This window comes from Squalius cephalus (assembly GCF_949319135.1).
Source record: "Squalius cephalus genome assembly, chromosome: 24".
NCBI lineage: Eukaryota > Metazoa > Chordata > Actinopteri > Cypriniformes > Leuciscidae > Squalius > Squalius cephalus.
Window position 1 is genome coordinate 18303933 of NC_137145.1, and position 17509 is coordinate 18321441.

General features: G+C 40.7%; 1 protein-coding gene across 1 annotated transcript in view; it reads left to right on the forward strand.

Moving 5' to 3' along the window:
• pcdh1a (protocadherin 1a) overlaps positions 1–17240 on the forward strand; it is a 76468-nt gene extending 59228 nt beyond the window's left edge. The window contains exon 5 of the mRNA XM_079860617.1: positions 13490–17240. Within this exon, the coding sequence (XP_079716743.1) occupies positions 13490–13863 (374 nt within the window). The 3' untranslated portion in view covers positions 13864–17240. The remainder of the gene's footprint in view (positions 1–13489) is intronic.
• Positions 17241–17509: the final 269 nt, after the last annotated feature.

Genomic DNA, 17509 nt, shown 5'->3' on the forward strand with positions numbered 1-17509 from the left:
CAAATGCTGATTTTCTCTTTATTGCGGCTTCCAATTCACTTCCTCCACTCGAGAGAGAAGGAAAAAGAGGAGGGATTGATGCTGATGAATCATTCCTTCCTGATAAGTGGTTGTTTGACTCTGATTAGGGCTGCTAATTTTGATTTATGAAGGAACTATCAAGCATGTTTTTTTTTTTTTTGTATCGAACATCGCAGTTTTCTAACGACAATCCAGTCTTGCGTGCGTCTGGAATAATTTGACTCTCAGAAACGCTTTTAAAGGCTCATTAGACACGATTGTCAGAACGGTTGGTCTCTAAGGCACTGATATTGGGTCCTACTCGTGTTAGATTGCTTTTGTACTCTTTAAGACAAGCACTCACTCGCCAAGTGTACGGTCCCAAAGGGAGAGTAAAGTGCACAGGTTTCCTCCCCGAGAGCTCGCTGGGAGTTTTACACAGGTCAACGGTGACGTTTGACCAGATCTCAGGGCCCACAGTGTGTCGAACGATCAGGTTGGGCTGTTTGATCCCCAGATGGGGGTATTTGCATGTGGCCTGGCTGAGCCTCCGTTTGAAGCCCCAACATGAGCCACAGCACATATGGCCAGAGTGGAAAAAGAGACAGAGATAAAATGGAATAAAATGGCATTTGCATAATGATGAGGAACTTTAGCAATGCTGTGTGATTTTTTTTCTTTCTTCTTTGTTCCTGTGATGTTTCAGTGCCTTATGAAGTCCTAATAATGTAACATGTCTTTTGAACTCCGCTGACAGCTTCTCTCTTAGTTTCAAGCGCTGGATTTTAATGAAATCATTTTTCATTGTGTCCCGAGCTCATTTTTCGCACGTTCAATCGCACGACGCATTCAGATCTCGCGCCGCTGTGGCGGTCGGTCTTGTTTTTTGAGTGATTTGTGTTAATGTGTGATCGTTTGCTAGTTTGTTGGGTGTACCAAAGATGACATGTCTTTGTTTGTTCTGTATGTGACAATGTGTGTGTTGAAAGAGAGGAAGTGAGAGGGACAGACTGAAGAACAGAGTGTTAGTCTGAGGGGGCTTGTTTGTCTTGTGGGTGCCAGCTTGGGCTGTTGCCCGGGTGCCAGCGTGGCGTGACGACGCGGGGCACGGCTCTGTTCAGACAGATGGCGTTGGGCCTTGTCAGAGTCCCTGCCTGTTAGTAGAATTGATGGCAGAGGCCCGAGCCAGCCTCTCTGCTCTCTGCTCTCTGCTCAACCTTCCCCACGAGAGAGGCGCATGTGATGCTCTGGATTTTTCGGACAGTATTTCTTTTTTTTTTTTTTCTGGTGGTTGTTTCAGGTGGAGGGGGGAGGGGTGAAACAATGTGTCCTGGTTCTGTTTACCCTCCAGAGTTGAGCTGTCAGTGGCTCGCTGGCCTTAATGCCAGTAGGTTCCAGCACAGCTATTGTGCTCATTGTGCTATCATTCAGTTCTACCCTCTTTATTGTTCTGTACTGCGCCGTTTACAGTTACAGTGCTGTGGCAGGAAAAAAATATCCAACCAGGGATCAGATGAATCTGTGTTGCAGAGTTTTGGATGAATGCAAACAGGCTGCAGAAAAATCGAGAGAGTGGGTCACGGTTTAATACTTAAATGCATATCTCGGGTCTTTAGTGGGGATGCCACTACCCTCCTCCTCATTAATTTTTTTTTTTTTTTAAAGTTAGACATCAACCTTCTTATTATTACTCAATTAATTCATTATAAACAATATAACAAAACATTTTTTTTTCTTTTTGGTAAAAATTGTATTGGGGTGCTAAGGACGGTGTGTAAAAGTGTAAGTATGTTTTGTTTTTTGTTTTCTGCTCAACAATAATTTAATCTTTGATGACTGAATACGTGCAATTCACCTTTTTTCCACAAGGTGGCAATGTCTGATACACAATGATGAAGTGACGTTTCACTCACAGAAAACAAAAGAATAGGAATCATCATCAGCAAAACTTGAAATGGCTCAACGATTTGCTGCAGAGCAAGTGCTGAACGCAATCAAATATTAGTGTCACTGTCACTTGATGGTGGATCTGGTGAAGAAGCTGTCAGCAATCAAAATATTGATTTTGAAAATGTTGAGAAGTTTTGAGAATATGTTTGAGATCGCGAATATGGATCCATCCGTGTTAGATACAGATCCGGGTCACGGATTTTCTAAACTTTCTTGCATTTAAGGGTTAAAGGAGTGTTCTGGTTAAAAAAAAAACATTCACCTCATCACTTTTTTTTTAAGGAAAAGTGAATGAGGCTGTGGTAATTAAAAGCAGAAATGTGCAGACCACGTTTAAAACACATTTGAACAATTTTAACAATTGAGACTGCTGTTCTAGACAGATCTCGTTATTTTTATGTAAGAATTTTTCTTTGTGTAAAGTCATTTTATATTATCCTACACTAAAGGTTGTAACTATAAAGATTACTATAATGAAAATGCACATCTGCCACTTTAAATGCTCAAACTCTTTAAAATTTGATGGATTCTGATTGAATGTTTTCATTCATTAGCTGAAAAAAAAAAATCGTTCTGAAAATGATTCCACTGATATTGTTTCTCTGTGTCATTATCGTTATAGCTGTGGTGTGGACTTCATTATTCTCATAGAATTAGAGCAGTGATTCAAATGTAACAGAGTTATATTGTTATAGTTATAGTTTTCCAGCCTTGCGTGGTCATGACATTATTTCAAAAATTGGATTTTAACTTTACACAGAAAATTGGTTTGTTATTCTATCACACCAATGTCATGTAACTGTGGCTGTATCTGTAGTTTTGTTAATTATTATTATTAATAATAATTCTATATTATCTTTAAACAGAAAAGTCTAAATGATTTTCTGTTATAATGAGCATTGTGGAATGCCCTTATAGTATATTAATTCAGCTTAACTTGGAACTCATCTCTGCACAATGCAAATGAACATGTTCGTAGATGGTTCATGCTCTGTGTTGGTTCTAGACCAGCAGTCGGTAACCTTTTGGCATGAGGTGCCAGTATGATATTTTCTTTTAATCACTGCATACTCCATATATCAGGGAATAAGAACTTATATTTCTTACATTCAAAAGAAAGCCATAGATCAAATTGAATTAAATAGCTAAACAAAGTCATGAATACACTTGATAAGACACTCATAGACTCAAGCATCTACTGTAAATGTGAGACGCATTTAGAATCACACATCTAAACATGCATATCTGCAGTAGACTTTAATATGTATTTATAGGACTGAAAAGTCTGTTGCAGATATGCACATTTTCTTACCATTGCTTGGTAAGAAATGCTTGTATTCACTGCTGTTTTCTTTTAGTTTTTTTTATTAGTTTATTTTACATGTAGGTGGAATTGTTTGAAGACTAACTTTTCAACATGTTTTTCTTTTTAAAAAATAAAGAAATGTTTGCTTTATTTAATCAGTTTTCCTCTTCTAAAGCTTTTATTCTGAAAGCTCAACGCATTAAAAACCAAACCAAAGGGCATCTGTACTATTATATCTGCACAGATCTGTACTACATCTGCGTTATATATTCAGGTGCATCTACTCTATTCCTTCTCTCCGAGCGTCGGTTTTTGACTCAGCCCTCCCTTCACACATCGCTGCGACGTTTACCCAGGATTGTCTATAATGACTACGAGGCGATTGGCCCAAGTGGTGCAGATAACATCTGTCATTAGGACAAAGTGGATCATTCAAAGTACAGCGGCGGGTTCAGGGCTTGATGGGGTCTCGGCAATGTGAGCTGATCATAGATAAAAATTAGATGATTATCGCCTTCACGGAAGGTCAACATCAGCCTTCGTTTTGCGCCTCAATGAAACTGATTATACCCTCATCATGTCACATTACAATAAAGCACAAATAAGCCCTTTCAAACCTCTCGCCTGCTCCTCACTCATTTTCCTGCAAATAACGCCCAATTTTTCCCTTAAGTTACATCATGTGGACTGACAGGCCTGGCTGGATGTTGTATATCGAACTATGGTGTTACAAAGCACACTTTCACTGCGGCAAGATTCCTCATCTTCATGCTACATATAATTCATCTCTGATCCAAATTTCATCTTGATCTGCTCATGTGGCCCAGCCAGAAGTTGTTTAATCCAGCGTGAAAGTTCAATAATATATCATTCCGTTATGATTTATTTAATGGGTGTGAGATATGAGTTAATTTATAAACACCAGTAAAGCTGAAATGTTGGTGCTTCAAAAGTTTTTTTTTTTTTTTTTGCAGCGAGTTTCAATAGATTCAATATTCTTTTTGTGGGCGGTCGATTTGAGCGTGCTCTCTGGGAACATTAGGATGTTTTCTTGTGAGTGTGTGTGTGCCTGTATGCTAATAAGAAGTGAAACTTATTATACTGCCATGTGGATTGCTCACACAATAAACACCTTTGATGATCTGACAGATGGAGAACATTACAATACACATAGCACAACATAACCCAATAAATAACACGCAAAGTTGGGGAAGTTGACAATATAGAAGAGTAAGGGGAACTGTTAGACATTATAGAGAAAGCTCATAAAAACACTCAACAGTTTTTGTACAGTATATGCACAGTTGTAGAGACTGACGTTGCAGGACACTGGCCAATGGGATGTGATGAGGTGAAGCCGGACAGAGGATTAGCTCGAAACAAAGAGGAAAGGACAACATATCTGAGCTCCGCAGTCGCTGTTAGTGGGTTAGTCCAAAGTCCAAAACCAATAGACTATTTTCACAGGCTGTGATTATGCAATTACCCCTAGCAATTTTAAAATAAAATAATCTTCATTTATAACACTACAAATGTGCTATGTTACCTTGGCTTTAAAGGGATAGTTCACCCAAAAATGAAAATTTGTCATCATTTACACTTATGTTAATCTTCTAGATTCAAATTAAGATATGTTTTAATGAAGCCTGAGAAGTTTTGATCTCTCCATTTAAAAAGTCCAAGTAACCAAAACACACACACACACACAGACACACAAAAATGAAATCTGTTCATCAAATAAAGTGATTGTATCTATTCACAAGACTTTGATTAAACCTCTCAATTCATATGGATTTGTTTAACGACACCTTTATGACCTTTTTGGATCTTTGGGAGTTTTGGTTACCTGAAGGAGGGACAGAAATGTTTCATTTAAAATATCTTGATTTGTGTTTATAATATTAACTGAAGTCTTATGGGTTTGGAATGACATTAGGGTGAGTGATGTGATTACAGTTATTTTTGGGTGAATTATCCTTTTAAATTACAGAAAAAAATGGTTAATACTGCTGTGTGAAAACTTGATGTATTTTTCTCTTCTGACCAACGCAATCAATTTCTCAATATTTTTTACCTGTTTTGTAAAGTCAGAGAAATGCCATCATATATTTTTTATTTTGCTATTTCAGCAAATGGGAACTCAAGAATTATATTTGCAGTAGCTTCCGTTCACCACCATAGAAGTTTACCCAACTATGACGATTTCTTCTTTGGAGAACCCAGTGAAATGTGAAAAGGGTCCATTAGATCTGTGCTTCTCAAACTTGTCCTGGTGACTCCCCACCACTGCACATTTTACATGTCTCCCTCATCTAACACATCTGATTCAGCTCATCAGCTCATTGGAACCTACACCCAGTGCAATGTGGCGCCAGGCGCAACGCAAGTGTTTTTTGCTAGTTTCAGCCTGACGCAGTTCTCATTTTCACGTCCTGCGCCACGTTGTTTAAATAGCAAATGCATTTGCGCCCATTTGTGCGCCCATGGGTGTGCTAGTCTGAAAACGAGGTGTGTTCAGGCGCATATTTGGCGTCACTACTTTGAGGCAACTGAAATAGACTGCGCCATTGACCAACAAAAACCTGGGCTAAAGTCAATGGCGCAATATTTATGTTGTTATTTAAAGGGTGCATTAGTAATATGCGACTATAGGTGGGTGCACAACGCGCGTACACTCTGCTTGTTACACACACAGGGATGTGCAGCACCACACAAACATGCCAAATATTAAAAATAAAAGGATTACAATGTAAAAGATTATTATTGTGTACCTAAAGATATGGTGGAATCCGGCTTGTCTCGTAGATGGTCTGCTTGCGCGATTTAACCTCGCGCACGAGCAGATCCGTTTCCTCTCTGGAGACGCATTCAGTCTTTCCGCTTGCATATTCCGCCATGTAAATATCGAATCCGCCATGGCGCAAACGCAACTGGCTTTTAAAGGGAATGGGAGATGAGACTCTGATGGGTTTATTGCACGTTACACCCAAAACACACCCATTACTCATTAAGAGAATAGGGACAACCCTTTTAGACCATTTTTCCTGTCGTTAAATTAGCAAAAGTGGATTCGAACACGCCCTAAGTGTGCCGCCTTAGACCAGGCGCTTAGATCGTTAAAATAGGGCCCATTAGTACAGACTGCAAGACTTGAATTGGGTGTGTCTGATGAGAGAGACATCCAAAATGTGCAGTGGTGTGCCCAGGACAGGTTTGAGAAGCACTGCATTAGATGATCAAGAAGGGGTTAGGCGCCATCAAAACCCATGCAGCACCTCTGCACCGCAATGCCTTGCCCAGAAAAGCTCTCTAAGAGCAGGTAGAGCAAAGGGCACTTTTGAGAGACTGCTGGCTTGCGGCCAAATCCTCTTCCACCCCAGTTGGGCTGCTCATACAGGCAAAAAAGGCCCTGGGGCTCATACCTCCATCTCACACACACACACATACATACAGAGAGCCAGCGAAGCGCTCTCTAACTACTGAACTGGCCTGCCATGATGGATGGCACTAGAGGGAGCGGAGCTGTGTGGCTCTGACATGTACTTCCTTATTTTCAGCAGTGCTGAGAGGAGCAAGTCCACTGCGGCCGCTCTCCATCTTCACCAGCAAGCCGAAGGCAACACGGTCCTTGCAGTCAAACATATGTCGTAAATCCGCAGAAAAAAAACACGCTCGCTTCCCCTTGCACTTACTGATGTGGCCATACACACCAATGCCCATTCGCTCCATGCTCTAATGCTTTGTGATTATACAGTCACACATCAGAAAGCCAGACTTTAATTGTTACCCCATAATCCAACAGCAAACTGATAGTGCCAAAGTGGGTTGCATCAAAGCCAGATACGACCATACAAATGCCAGCAATCACCATAATAAAACCCAGGACATGCTACAGCCAAGCAGCACTGCTCCGGCGCCAAGAGGAAAATGATCCCTAGCCCAAAAATTGCTGCCCACCAGGAGGACCTGGCAGAAGCGAGTTGCTAATCAGTTCATCAAAATGGCCGCACCACTACCCAACCTCTCTCTCTTTCTTTTCTCTTTAAAGGATCTTCTAAAAGAATCTTCTTATCCATTCTATTCATTCTCAAACGGAAAGGTTTGTCACGGCACACCGAACACTAGAGGAGGAAAACAGAGACCGAATACGACTGGAACCCGAACGCTCCGAGCTGCAATCAGCACACTTTTCTTACAAGTACAAAAATAGAGTAGTGCTGTGTTCAATAATGAATCAAATCTTCCTTGAAAAATCTTTTTTTGCACTTTCTGGAGTGAAAAATTTAGAGGCCGAGATTAGCTTAACAAAAGCCCCACGCTGAGGCGGTAGAGATTGAAGGGTGGGTAGACATGATCAGTTGGCTGAAATACAACTTGCTGTGCCCTCAAAAGCCCCTCTCGCTCTAAATACGAAGAGTTGTGTAACTGAGAAATGACCTATACCGTCATGGAGAAACAGAAATGTCCTTGTCACTGAAACAAAACTGGGATAATAGACATCCATAAGGTTTCAGCATCTGAAAATTTGCCATCACTGCTTCTTAAATACGGATCCTTCCTGGAATGCCTTTGCCATTACGTGAAAGATCTGTCTTATTTTGTGTTATTTTCTCGGCTGATTTCTCTCATTTTCTTTTGTCTTTCCTGGTTGCTCCAGAGAGGAACATGATATACTCAGCAGTGCCAGCTTGTTAGAGGAGCTTCTGTGTCTGATAATAACCTCAGCATGTCAGGCAAAACCAAGCTGTGTCATTTTCCCTCGGCAAGAAGACGGCTGCCACAAATTATTACAGAAATACAGACATCATTGTTTCTTTCATGGTTAACCACAGGGCACCTGATTTCTGATAATAGATTCTTATAATTACCTGAGAATTTTGCACATTTGATTAAAACCGTAGACAATCGGGGAGTCAGACAGATTCTTTTCATCTGCCCTGCTTTTCCGTGAACTGGACTGTAATTTCCAGCTGATTAGAGCACAGCGGCGCACTCAGAAGCAGCAGGTAGAGGATGGAGGGAGGGTAACGAAAGGAGAGAAAAATGTGGCAGATTGGAGAGAAAGTAGAAGAGAAAGGGAAGGGGTGGGAGAATAAAAGGAGAAAAGCAAGGTAGAGTCATTGGGCAAAAGCACTGGAAAAAAAGACGATCAGAGAGACAGAGAGAGGGCAAAAGGCTGAGGGTACGTTAGAAAGTGTGCATGCTGGATCAAACAGGAGGTGTTCTGTGAAATCTCAGGAAGAGCAACATGCCCGTTTCCCCTCCCCACTACCCCTCGGCTGGAGATCAGACAGAGAGGAAACCTGCCATAGATCCACGGGACTAGTCATCCCACTGGTTCCCTGATGCAAGAACACTGCAAACCCACCCTTACATACGTCTTTAAACGAAAGGACGGGCAAGTTTTGCATGTTAAGGTGGTCACGGCGAAGCGCCTGTAGCGCGCAGTTTACCATTTGTGTGCTCTTTCATCTTTCCTTTTTTCTGCTTTTCCTTTGGTCTCTTCCAGGTTGTGTGCTGTGATTAAGGCTGTAAACCTGGATGGGTTTAAGCTTTTGTTGCATAGAGAGAATACCAAAGTGTGGTCCAAACCCCATACGCAATGCCAACCACAGTAAACATCAAAACACACACCACTTTAAGATGTGAAATGACATTTATGAATGTCATTTCAGTAAGCTATATAAGCAGTAACAATTAAACTACTCCAAGCTTTGCATTACAGTAAGTACACTTTGAAGGGCAGTTCTAATAATCGAGCTACAGTCATCATCTGACAATTAATGCCAAAGTCAAGCTACAATCACATAATCTAGGTCTGTGAGTTGTAATTTTCAGTCTGACTAAAGCATTTACTTGACATTTAAAAAAAAAAAAAATTATTGCTTTAGTCCAGCTGAATAAAACCTGTAAAGTACATGTAAACATACTTGCTGATTGTATCATAAGAAAGAATATGTAAGAACAAAAAATAAAATAACATTTTTATCCATCCATCTCACTGCCTTTTAAATCCATTCATTGATTGTGTCTTTATTTATTATTATTATTATTACTATGCCCATTAAACCTAAATAAAACAGTAGGCTATATGGTGCTGTAAGTAGGCTATTAAGATATTACATTAAGATAGCCTACATATCAGTGAATCGGTGTAGACAAGGTTACAAACCTGTATGTTTATTCACTCATGCCTTGGTCAGTGGAGGAGACTGCATATTTGCTAAATATTTCCCAAAAAAAAAAAAAGAAAGAAAAAAAAAGCTTTTCTGACAAATATCTCTGTTTTCTTTTTAGATGTGTAATTAATGCAAAAAACAACAATTATAGTCACGGTAGCTCGGAAGCATTATCGCGATGTTTTAAACATGCCGTTTGAAGTTTTATGTCGGAATACATGTAATCCACATGTAAACGAATATGTGAATTGGATTGCAACATTTAAGCCCCTTTCACACAGCGCATTGAACCCGGGAAATTGCCGGCAAATTGCCGGAACGCTTTCTGTGTGAACGCAAACACGACCCGGGATTGATGCCGGGATCGATGCCGGGTTGGGGACCTAGTAACATTGCCGTGTTCAGTCCCGGAACGCGCGCTGTGTGAACAAAAGCCGTAATAATGCCGTGTCGGAGTGATGACGCTGAAGCGCGGGATCGTTCGCCAGCTGTGAAGCGGTACGTAATGCGCAAGTTTATGATCGAATCAGAGAAATAAATGCACAAGCGTGGTTTCTCGAGAGAGAAATCGCAGCTCATAAGCAAACTGAAGACGCTGCTGAGACATTACAAGTCACATCGATGTCACGTGTCTTTCCGGGACATACACGGGTTGTGTGTGAACGCGCTCTCTGATTCCGGAAAATCACTGGCAGTGTGAATGAACCAAAATCAAACGAACCCGGGTCAAATCCCGGGTCACTTTATCCGTGTATTTTCCGGAATCTCTGTGTGAAAGGGGCTTTAGAGTTCATAAACAGGACTTTCAGAATCTGAAATCATATTGGATTTATTCCGAATGGTGAAAATTAGTGCATTAATGCATATTAATTACCTGATTTGTATGAGCGTTTTAAAAAGACTTCAAATGTGGCTCACCCAATCAGAACTTAAGAGTCATAACTGCAGTATTTGTTTATTAAAATATACTTCTTTAATTGAACATTTTCCAAATGAAAGCAGACAAATTAACGAACAGATCAATTTAGGAAAGTTTTGATTCCATGTCGTCTAACATGCTCACATCTACCAGAAATCCATGCTTTCTTTTCCACTTTTCAGAACTACACAACTACAGAAAGATTAGAAAATTAAATCTGCATTTATAAACAAGTGATTGGCTATTCTACAATTTTAATAATAATAATTGGAAGAAATAAGATGAAAGAAAAACTGTTTTCACACCTGCCTACAAGAACATCACACGCACACATTTCCACCCTCCCAACGCCTCACCTTTCAAACACCATCTGTAGCACACACATCTCTATTGCACAAACAAGTGCACACACACACTTACTTTACAAACACAGACAGTAGCACAATTTAACACACATGCACACGATCCTACGCATATCCTATCCCTCGCACGCGCACACAAACTGTCTGCCTCTAACACACACGCTTGATTATTCTCCGAGTTCACCACACACTTTTTCTCCCACACACTTTAGCCCTCACACACACACAAACAGGACTGCAGGACTCTAATGTGTTTGTTCCAGAGGGGCGAGTTGATCTATTCCGCTTGGTGAGATATAAAGCCTCTTTCCTCCTCCAGTAAACGCCCTCTTTTACACCATTCCAGACCTCTTTGATGTATTGACCATGTCGGCTCCTGCTTATTGGGAGTTTTTTTGAAGCCTACGTTTGCGCGGCACACTCTCTTTGGTGGGGTCAGTGCTGTGTTTTCGTGCGGAGAGAACTGTCAGTTATGTTGTGCCTGTGGAGCCTTACAGAGCTCTTTTTAATGAGTGCATTAAAGCTGCATAGATGTTCAAGGCCAGTGGAGGTACGTCCCCTGGGCCCCGGCATCTGCCTCGGGGCTGCCATCTGTAGATCTCTTGCACATTTAAGGGTCTCCACTACTTTTCTCTGTCTCTGGAAGATGAAGTAGTTTGGAGCTGTGGCGAGAATGAATCCGAAGTGGAGAGAAAGGTAACATGGCAGGCAGGAGTGTGCAGATCAGAGGTTCTCAACGTTCCGCAACCTATTTTTTTTTTTTTAGGATCCAAAATATGTGTGAATAGGGAACCATATATAATTTAGCGATTCTGAGGCTTCTGAAGGATTCTGCTTTCATAAACGATAAATATTTGTAAATAAATAAGACATGCCATTTGATTCCCAATTGATGTTTTGGATGTTTTAGTTTTCACTTTTTAGAGGTGTTGTAATGCAATTCAATAATTGACCTTAACTTTAGTATACAACTGTGCTAAAGGCAGATTGGAGTAAAAGGCACATTTGATTTTATTCTCATCTAAACTGGTTGCACTTTATTTTACAGTTGCGTGTACTTACAGTATACTTACCTAAGAAAGTACTAGTTAATATAAGGTAACTATATGGGTTAATGTTAGGTATTGGGTGCAGGTTCAGGGTTAGGATTTAGTTATTACCCAGTTGTTGTAATAACTATAATAAGTACATATTTACGTGGGGAACAGGACTGTAAAATATAGTGCTACCTCTAAACCACTATTATTGTGCCTTTATCCCCAACAGCAGAGGCTAAAGTCACAATAATTGGCATTATAATAAATAGTGATCTGTCTTTTCCATTTTCCGTATTTAGATTTAGATGATCAATATAATTTTGTTAGGTGTCTCCCTTAGAGATAATTACAAATTTTATATATTTTTTAATTAAATATTTTATAGTAATGATATAATAAAATATAATATTTTTTGTCACTTGTGTAAAGCCATTTTAAATTATTATGGGATCTCCTTCAAGCAGTCTTATAAAATTATTTCATATTTTAATGACAGTATATTTATTGAACAAAAATAAATGATTTTTATCCAAATAAATTGAAAATACAAACCAAAATCTGAAATATTATCTTTATCCCTTAAATGCATGAATGTTTCGCCAATCATTATTACATATTCGGGTCTTTAGCGACCCCAATCTATATCTAACACGGATGGATCTCTACCTGTCGCTGTAATATTAAACTCTCCTGATATTAGAGAAACAATTACAGAAGAATAAAATAAAGACTGTGAGGTTGAGAACCTCTGGTGTGAAAGCACAGGGGTGAGAAACATGTACACGGAGCGAACGGCTCCTGAGAAAGAGCGCATGTGGTTGGTGGATTACAGGGTGTGTGTGTTAATGTAGCTCTGTGTGCGGCTCTGTCACTGGGAATGAGGTCACTGGGTCTCGGCCCTATTTAATTAATTAGGGAACAGTGGAATGGAAAATGAATAGCAATCAGAGGCTCACTAATTTCAGACCTGCCAATCAATAAGCCTTAGCACTGAATTTCCCTTCAGGGGCCTTGGTGGGTCTCATTTAGCGTTGAAATAGGATACCGAATGCAGGCGTGCTTGTATGTATATAAGTACATAAATATTCAAGACATGTATATCAGGGGTTTGCAGTCCAAGGGGAGTAAATGTAGTGAAAAGTTAATTGCACTTTCACACTTTCACCCTTCCATTTATGTATGTGGGCATACCTTCAAATTTTGAGTTTATTGAAATATTTTTTTGTAGGTAATACAAAGAAGGAGATTGGTTTAATTAACAGAAAAACTCAAATATTATTTTATCTGAGCCACATTATTCATCCAAGTTGATTTGACACAAGAAAAAAGTTGTGATGACATATCATGAAAATAATTTCTTACAGAGTAGCAACCGTCAATCGAAATACCAACACTTTGAAGAAACCATTTTCATTCACATCAACCCAGACGAATCTGACCCACAGTAGCCACTGAAGAAATCCCAGTGTGCAGTACATAACAACAGCACTGTGCATAGCAACAACTGTCTCTCACATAGCAACCACACCACAGTGCATAGCAACCACTGGCAGCTCTTTGTGTATTCCCTGTTAGTTGCTTGCATTTGACGCTAGGTGAACTGCAGTGTCTCTGTGACTCACCCGGCAGAGATGAACTCAAGCGTATCAAAACAAGTTTTGATTTGTTGTTCTTTAAAATAATTTACTGTGATCATTAAAGACTGTTTTTTGTGTGTGTGTGCCTTCCTCTTGCAGATATTCGCTCATTGCCTGATGTTGCCATGACGGGAAACTGCAGCCAGGAGTGCAGCGAGCTTGGTCACTCAGATGCCTGTTGGATGCCCGGTCAGCCTTCGCCCGTCCGCAAGACACGCAACCCCCCTAAACTGTCCACGTTTGTGCCTTATCAGGAGAGGGGGAGCCTGGGACGCCTGGCCAATGGGAGCGTGAGGTTGGGAGGAGAGGAGAACAGGCCACGCCTCCCACCTTCCCGTAGTGCCTACTCCAGTAGTGACCACACCCCCAGTGACCACGCCCCACTAGAGGAGGTGCCTCTGAGGGTGACATCAGAGTTCCCGCCTACCAGCCCCCCCTCCAATCACGCCTCGAAAAGAGAGATATACCTGTGAGATAACCACACCCACCATCTGTGATTGACACACATCAGAAGTTACAGAGACACGGTTGCAAAAAGAGAACATCGGATCTGCGACAGGATAAAATATCAATTGAATAGTGGAAAAATACGCTATTGTCATCAGAGTAGATTTATTTATTTATTTTATTATTTATTTATTCATTCATTCATTCATGCATCTATTTATTATCACTTTTAACACGTTATTTCTTTTGTAACTATTTGTACTGTTTTTTTTGCATACCATTAAAAACAACCGATAAATACTTTTACGTGACTAACCGACTTTTAGCTTCGCTAGGCTACGGAATGTTCATGGGTTCTTTTACTAGATTACCAAGTGCTGTAGTGGGCAGGAGATACTGCTGTAAAAGGATCTTGAGCCACATAGAGTGTCTAACACTCTTTACTTGATCCTGTCCTCAGAGGAGAGCAGTCTTTATACATGTAAAACGCTGTAAATACATTTGTATGGTGTATATATGAATATTACTATCCGGCTTGAGTTGAAAAATAGTTTAAAAAAAATCTAATAAAAAAGGTCAAAAGTTACATCTAAATCAGCCTGAACACCTGAAGTGTGTGTTTACTGCTGCTTTTGAGGGTCTGAACGTTTGTAATGGCCAGATGGGAACGTGATTAGACGAGTTGGATTGGAAGATTTCCTGACGGTGTGCTCGACTAGGACCCAGATCCTCACCTGCGGTGCTGTGTGTCCATGTGCACACTGAAACCGGTGTATAGTTTGTGTGTAAGTGTGCGTTTGGCGAGGGAGGGCGGTGGGTTTAACAGCGATTAACTCGCTATGACAGACCTTAGCATATGCCGGTGTGTGCGTTTGTGCGTCAGGGGACCTACTGTCACGAAAAGTAACACATGTGGCTTCTGGCACATTAACACGCTATTCAACAGATGAGAATCTGCGTGCATACTTTTGTGTCATGTGGCAGAACTTGTGTTTTTTTGGCACTGTGAATCTCCCCTGAACTCCCATGGTGTAGTGCAAACGCTGCCTGGCACTCGCGGAGACGCCTACGGCTCACACAGCACAGCCTCAGTGAGGAGGAGACCACCTGCCTCCCCTCAAATTATCAGTATCGTTTCGTTAACTCAATGGTATGTGAAGTCCACAGACGCGCCTCATCTCCATCAAATTGCATATTCACAGTCCTTGGTTTACATAGTTTTTACCGTTTTAAATGAAACCTTTGTGTCCTATTTAGACTTTGTTTGATGAACAAATGTATTAATGCCTTAAAACAGTTGTATATAACAATCACAATGGACAAATTAGACTGATAATCCTGTCTTGTCTTTCGCATGTCAATTGTGCATGTTTTTTTTCCACAATCAAAAAAAAGAAAAAGACAAATGTTACAAACGATCACATCACCATCTTTTCAGCCACTTTTCTTTTTTTGTCTTTTTCACATAAATGTTCTGTCCTCCATCAATTGGGTATTTCTTCGGGTTGGTTGCTTTTTGGGGCTTTTTTTTCTGTTTTCTTTGACACTGTGCTGACTATCTAACCTGCTCTAAAGCTGTGTCTCCCTCCATGTTTGAGAGAATCTCTGGGGGACCATTTTGACAATGACTATCTATTGTGCTCAAGGACCATCTATCTGATGGACATTATCATTACTACTGCATCACAGTGCATCGCCTCGACATCGCTACTTTTTCCTCACCTGCTGCAGCACAGTCCCTGCCCAGATCCCGGTGCTCGGGCGAGCGCGTGTGTCTGCCGGGAGGGTTGAAGAGGTGTACTGCAATGGGCATTTCCTTAATTGGGGTGAGTAATGAGTGTAGTGCAGTTGGCATATGCGAATACTCCAGCCCCCCAAAGGAAGCACAGATCACGGAAAAGATCCCAGTCCAAACGCTTCAATTGTTTAAGCGAGTCGCATTTTTTCACTGCACTTACCTCATCGCGAATGCCTTCAGCACATCTCGCCGAATAATTAAGGCTGGAACGTATGGAAATTACTGGACGTAGCCATGATTAAATAAGGCGAATGATTATCCCGCCCTAAGGAAAGAAAGCACATTATGCTGTTTTCGAAGCCATTTAGTGACTCTGATAGGGGAGGGGGGAAAAAATCCAACGAGAGTCATGATATAGCGTAATTAGCCCAGCTTCGCTTTCCCTCCTCTCCACTGCAAACCACCCTCTGCCCAGGCGAACGTGTGAGATCGCTGACCTGGACTTAACACGGCTAAAAGATAGAGATGACCACAAAACTCTACCACCACTTAAAGGCTTTCATCTATTCAAACTCTGAGTGAAGCAGGCTTTGACCTTCCTCCACTCCGATGCCAGCCTGAGTCAGATAGTCTGAATTGCAGGTTTCGACTCCTCTGGCTTTTTTTTTATTCCTAGTAATTCTAAGGCTAGTCTCCTAGAATCCTTCCGGCCAAAATGCCGGAGGACGGACGGAGGAATGTCCACTTCTCGTGGTTGTTTTTTAAACTGGTGTTTAGATTTGTGCTCTTTCGCTGTTAGATGTCTGGATGTGACGAGACGACCGTATCGAACGAGGGAGTCTTTTCTTCGTCCTTAGAGCGAGACTTTTCTTCATAGAATAACGAAAACTGGTGTTTGTGGTAAACATCTCTTAGAAAGCGTTCTGTACATAGCTCTCCACATCCCCCCGTGTGTGGTGTCAAGCAAGCGACGAGTTGAGCATGAATTCCAAAGATAATTGGTAGAAACCGTTTACTGTTCTTGCTGAAATGTTAGTGCCGGTTCAAAAGAGAACAAAAGCGACGTTCACTGCACAAAACTCATCTTCACCGTTCACCCCAAACTGAAGACAGCTGCCTTGAAAGTATGTCTTTTGCAGGAGAGTTCAAAACTTGTTATCCTTAACTGTTGGTTATATTTATATAGGAATAAAAATGCTTGTGATGATCTGTTTTTGTACAGTTTTATGTACATGCAAGTGAAGCTTTTTAAATCTTACAACAAAAGCCGATGGCATATAAAAATCGTAAAGTGTTTATTGAGATGTGCACATCATGCCTTGGATGGATCGATCTTTTTTGCCGAGTCAGTGTGAATGTGGCCGTCGTATGCCTGCACCGTAGTCATTCACTGGCTCCTGTCACCGAGGGCTTTATCAGATTTTATGTTTATTGTGAACAGTGGATTGTCCGATCCGACTTGTTTGTTTGATTCCCATGTGTTTCGTTTTGTTCCGTTTCCGCATGTTGAAAACAAACCCCTTGTAATAAGTCCTTGCAAAGTTTGTAATAAAATGAGTGAAGAAAAAAACTAAGAAATACATTTGCTTGGTGAGTCATTGTTTAAGAATGAATCTAGGGACTGTGATCTCTCCATAAAGCTTTTTCATTAATAAAGCAAATTGATCTGACAAAGATATAAGACTCATTTTTTTTTTTTTCCTCTGGGTCTCTTCGCCTGTGTAAACAGAGAAAGAGGAAAAGGTTACAGTTCCGCCAGACTGACAGGAACTTAATAGAACAGAATAGCGAATGTGAGATCTAGTAATGTGAAGCTCTCACTTCACAAAAAGCTGTCCATCAATATTAATGATCAAAAAAACTCAAGACCCTGAATTTTCTCAGTCTCTGAAACCTAATTCTCTCCTCTACAAGGAGTTAAACCGTTACACCCA